At 41.3% G+C, this 5,447-nt stretch overlaps 1 protein-coding gene across 2 annotated transcripts in view; it reads right to left on the minus strand.

The window, feature by feature from the left end:
* Positions 1-655: 655 nt before the first annotated feature.
* The window catches only part of NHS (Nance-Horan syndrome (congenital cataracts and dental anomalies)), a 468,981-nt gene continuing 464,189 nt past the window's right edge, over positions 656-5,447 (minus strand). For both annotated transcript variants that reach the window (XM_006835599.1, XM_006835598.1), the window contains one exon: positions 656-1,253. In XM_006835599.1, coding sequence (XP_006835662.1) covers positions 656-1,253 — 598 coding nt within the window. The remainder of the gene's footprint in view (positions 1,254-5,447) is intronic.

Consider the following 5,447-nt stretch of genomic DNA (forward strand, 5'->3'; position numbering starts at 1 on the left):
TTTCATTTCATGACCTCAAGATTTCCTTTTTTCACCAGTTTGATTCATAGTTGAAGTTTATCATCAGAAAATCATATTGGTGGACATTTAAGTATTTGATATGAAAATGGTATTCACAGAATACAATTATTACATATTTTTGTTGTTGTTTTCTATAAACAGTTGGTATGCGGTAAATAATTGGCCACATGTCCACTTGTCATTGATAAATCTATTTATACATTTTTATCAAAAATATGGTATTTACATATGTGTAGTTCTTTCTTCTAAATTTTGCTCTAGTTCATTTTAATGTAGAAAAATACCAAACCTCCACAGTAATTTCATCTCTTTAAAGAATCATGACAGTGAGGAGTTTTAGTTTCTGAATAGGCAGCTCTGGGAAAAGTTTTTCTGATATCATGAAAAGTAGGTGTTGTTTAACTCTACATTATCCAAAGGAATGGGATTGGGTCAATCAAAGGAAAAGAAAAACAGGAAACAGTGCAGCTACTGAAAAAAAATGTAAAATAACAAAGAATTAGTAAACAACCTACTGTTCCCCAGCATATATTTAGAAATTCATTGGTAAGCAGTGATGGTACCCCATGCTTTTCTGATTTCTCCCGAGTTCTCTGTTCCCTTCTGACATGTTTATATATACTGTCCAGGCCACCTAGGTTGAGCTCTGGGAGGATCGGTCATCATGTGGGCTCCCGTCCGAGTTTTCAGTCTCGCCTTCAGAGATAGCCTGCATGGGAGTGTTGTACAGTCGGCAGCGGACGCTGTAACGGCTGCTGCTGGCAACAGGGGGTGCCCGGGAACGTCCAACTCTTGCTGAAGCTGAGGTGGCAAAGTTCTTTGAGGAAAACCCCTCTGCATTCACTCGAGGGGAGCATGGAGAGATAGGGGACAGTGCCTCGGTCCCAGGTGATCCCTGATGGGCCTCATCTGGTACCTGAGGGGAATCCACTGTGAGCTCCCCAGGGGGCTTGGGCAGGATGGGGCTCTTCAGGATCTCCGTAGCAGACATGCGGTAACTGGAATCTGAGCGACTGCCTTTCTTGAGAAGTAACAGCTTAAACTCTTCATTGGATGTGTTGGATTTTTTGGCATTTCGGTAGATGAGCCCAGGAGACCTCTGGCTGGTTGGGGTTGTCACATTGCTGCTGGGTGAAGTGGTGGGACCAGCAGTGCTGCCAACGGAGACTCTGGCCTTGCTTCGAACAGACATGTCCCCAGAATCTTTTCTTCCAAGTACTTTCCTCTTGGATCTTTGGAGGAAAGGAAAAATAAGGCTGAAATCTCAGTCCATATGCATTGTTATGATACTAAACATACGCTAAAAGTATCCTTTTGAGTGCGTCCTTTATGATCAGACACTGAGCCTTGGGTGCTAGAGATGAGGAACAAGATGCATCCCTTGTCCTTGTAGCACTCACAGCCCCTGGGAAATTCTCTGATAGCCAGTGGACATAAATTCAGTTCTAGAAGTGACCATTTACAGTCACTAATAATGTGGAGGCTGCACATGCTACCAGAGTCCTGGTGTGGCACTTTAGGGTAAACGCTAGATCACTAACCACGAGGTTGATGGTTCAAATCTTAGAAACCCTATATTGGGTCACCATGAGTCAGAACTGACTTGATGGCACTTACCAGTAACAATAATTATAACAGACAATCTACAGGAGGCGTTATTGGGAAGTTTTGCAAGAGTAAAAGAAAATACTATTATCTGACTAGCAGTTTCAGTGTGGGGGTGAAGGACAGTATTTTGTCTTATTAAGTCTGTCTCCGTAACACACATGGATGCTCTGGTGTCTGGGATTGGCTTCCAAATAAGACAAGAGGAGGGAAGTGGATGGAGGTGTGGTACATTATACTATTCTGTCTACATTTTCATTGTTCCCTATATAAACTATTTTAAATGATTTTTAAAATAAATCAGTCCTTCTTTGGTTGCCAACACCATTTCCAGAGCTGCCTGAGAACATCAGTGTGTTAAGAGGTAAGCCAACGTTCTCTGAAGAATGTAAACACAGACAGTCTCTGGAGCTCTTAAATCTTTGTACACTGTAAGGTCTCAAGAAAACAACAATTCTTGTCAGTATAGTGCAGCTAAATAGGTGAATAAATACTACACAATGCAAATCTAAGATTACCAAACTCAGTATACTGAACCACTCTATTACCAAGCTTCTTTGGATAAATAAACAGAAGTAAATTCAATGAATCGTCAGTGTTGGCTGAAAACGTACCTGACTTCATTGCGAAGTCTTGGCAACATGCTCTCTTATCAACTGAAAACTCAGTAAGGTAGAGAGAAGGTAACCTTTGAAATTGGACCCAAACCTGTGTGGTTAATAGCTTGCATATGCCGGTGTCCAGCACTCTAGTAGGATAGAAATTACAAACTGACACTTACTTTTATCATCTAATCTATTTTTCATGCCACAATGTGATTTTATCATCAAAATCAAATATCCGAGCTATGTTGTTAAGTGCTGTCAAGTTGGTTCTGACTCAGCAACCCTGTCCAGGGTTTCCAAGATTGTAAATCTTTACAGGAACAAAAAGCCTCATCTTTCTCGTTCAGAGCAGCTGGTGGGTTTGAGCTGCCAACCTTGCTTATCCTACAGTGCCACCACATTCTCCCATTTATAGTCAGGGAATTAGATCCAGGGTTTTGAAAACTTGATGAAAGACTGCATAGAAAGTGACGTTAGTATTCAGATCCAGGTCTTTCTGACTCTCCTGCTTATGCTCGTTTCACTGTTCTAGCAGTGACATCTGTCTTTCGGGCAAGAACTTGGCTCTTACACTTGCGTGCTCGCTGCCTTATAACTACTGATGTTCAAGTGACTCTGACTCATAGTGACCCTATAGAACTGCTCCTTAGGGGTTCCAAGGTTGCAAACCTTTACTGCTGCATCTTTCTCCTGCGGAGCAGCTGGTAGATTCAAACTGCTGACCTTTTGATTAGCAACCCAATGCTTAACCCACTGTAGCACTAGGACTCTTTGTGTAGCATTTTAGTAATTTGTCCTCAGGATGAGGATAAAGTGGGAAGTGGTGATAGGGGAGAATCTAATTGGAGCTTAGACATGGGTACAAAGAAAAATAAAACAGTGACTCTCCATCCTCAAAGTGGAGAAATATGCCCGCTAGGGAATACACAGAAGGTGATTAATATTAGCTCCTTAAACACAAAAACACTGTTGTTCAAGAGTAATGCTCCTTCTTTATGAGAGAACCACGTTAACAGAAAGCAGAAGTTCCTTTAAAGAATAGGATCCCAGGAGAAAAGATTGTTAGCTGTTTGCAAAGAATTTGCTACAAAAATGAATACATAATGTGCGAGAAAAGATAGTCCCCAAATTTTGCGACTTGAGAGTGCCATCTAGGTCACCGAGACCTAGTGTAAGAAACAGATGAGGTACATCATGAGTCCATAGCTCAGTCTGATAAGGGTTCAGTTCCCAAGGGTTATTCTTTGGCTGTCCTTGTTACACTCACTGTAACAAATGTCCTTGGAAATATGGGCCATTGATCGTAAGGGTACACGTGAGGGGGCAGATGAAACTGTCAGTGGGTATCACTGATACAGGACAGTCCTGGAAAGCAACCCAGAGGACACCCCTATTTGGTGGGAGGACATGCCCATGAATTGTAGAGATGTAGGCCAGTACTATTACAGAAATATAAGTGTTAAGAGGAGACAAAAGGGAGTAATGAATTGTTCTGAGATATGGAATGGGTAGGTATATACAGTCTTGTTTCAAACTTGGTGCCCTGATTGTTTACTGAAACAACTTCTGTCTGCCTCTGCTTATGTATGATTATAGACACATTTCAGAATCACACGATTCCTCATGAATCATATGTTCAGAATACATATTCTGGGTTCAAGAAATGATTTTAAAATTAGAATTATGCTGGAGTTTGAGTTATTAAACAATTTGAGACACACATTGTTTTCAAATAAAAATTTGTTCCAGAATATCACACAAAGAGGGAGGAGGACATCTTCCTTTAGCAGTTCTTATAAAATTCCCTCATGGCAGGATTGTTGTTCTTAAGTTGTTAGGTGCCCTTGAGTTGGCCTTGGCTCCTATACCACCCTTACAGTTGTTGCTGTGTTTGCATTGTTGCAGCCACTATGTCGGTCTAGCTCACTGAGGGTCTTACTCTTGCACTGACCTTTTGCTTTACCAATCAACATGTCCTTCTGTAGGGACTGGTCCCTCCTGACACAGTGTCTAAATTGGGAGAGGCAAAGTCTTGCCAGTCACGCTTTCAAGGAGCATTCTGGCTGTACTTCCAACCCAGATTTGTTGGTTCTTCTGGTAGTCCATGGAATACTCAATATTCTTCACCAACACCGTGATTTAAATGAATCAATTCTTCTAAGTCTTCCTTTTTTGTTCAGCTTTTCAGCTTTCACGTATGTATGAGGTGATTGAAAATACCATAGCTTAGTTTAGGCACAACTTAGTCCTCAAGGTGACTGCTTTGCTTTTGAATATTTTAAAGAGACAGTGTCAATATTTTCTCCATTGATCAGGATGTTGTTTATTAGTCCACTTGTGAGGACTTTTGTTTTCTATTTCTTAAGAAAGCTGTAGTCTTTGATCTTCCATCACTAAGTGCTTAAAGTTATCTTGGTTCTATAATGTGTGTGATACTTAAGATTTTATGTCAACTTGACTGGGCCTGGATTCTCAGTGGCTTGGAGGTTAAGATGTAGTTATTCCTCATGATAAGATTAATATAATGTACTCAAATCTATGAGGAGGTCTGCTATGAGCAGCCAATCAATTGACATAAGGTTTCCTGGAGGGTGTGTCCTGATTCCAGTATATTAGACACTTTGGCAAAATTTGCTTGCTCTCTGTTGGGTCTGGATCTTGAATCTGGCTTGCCTTCTGCCCTCTGGTTCTTTGGACTATTATCTGCCAATCCTGGAAGTTGTCAGCAGTCTGCCTTCTTACCTGCTAAACCTGCCTGCCTGCCTGTCTTATGACTGGCCGATCTTGATCTTGTTTCATCAGCCCTGCAGGTACATAAGTCAGAAGCCTCCAGACTTAAATCTAAGCTAAGCCATGGATTTGGAATTGACTACCTCTCCAACTGTGTGAGCCATTTCCTTGATACAAATTTCTCTTTTTATATACATATACATACATACATACATATATGTTGTTGTTGTTGTTAGCTACCATCGAGTTAGTACCAACTCATAGGGTCTCTATGCACAACAGAACAAAACACTGCCCAGTCCTGGGCCAACCTCATAATTGTTGCCATGCTTGAGCCCATTGATGCTGTCACTTTACCAATCCACCTCACTGGGGGTCTTCCTCTTTTTCTCTGACCCACCACCTTACCAAACATGATATCCTTCTCCAGCAACTGGTCCCTTCTGACAATATGTCTGAAGTATGAGAGGCGAAGGTTGGCCATCC

Source organism: Chrysochloris asiatica, unplaced genomic scaffold (genome assembly GCF_000296735.1).
Source record: "Chrysochloris asiatica unplaced genomic scaffold, ChrAsi1.0 scaffold00018, whole genome shotgun sequence".
Classification (NCBI taxonomy): Eukaryota; Metazoa; Chordata; class Mammalia; order Afrosoricida; family Chrysochloridae; genus Chrysochloris; species Chrysochloris asiatica.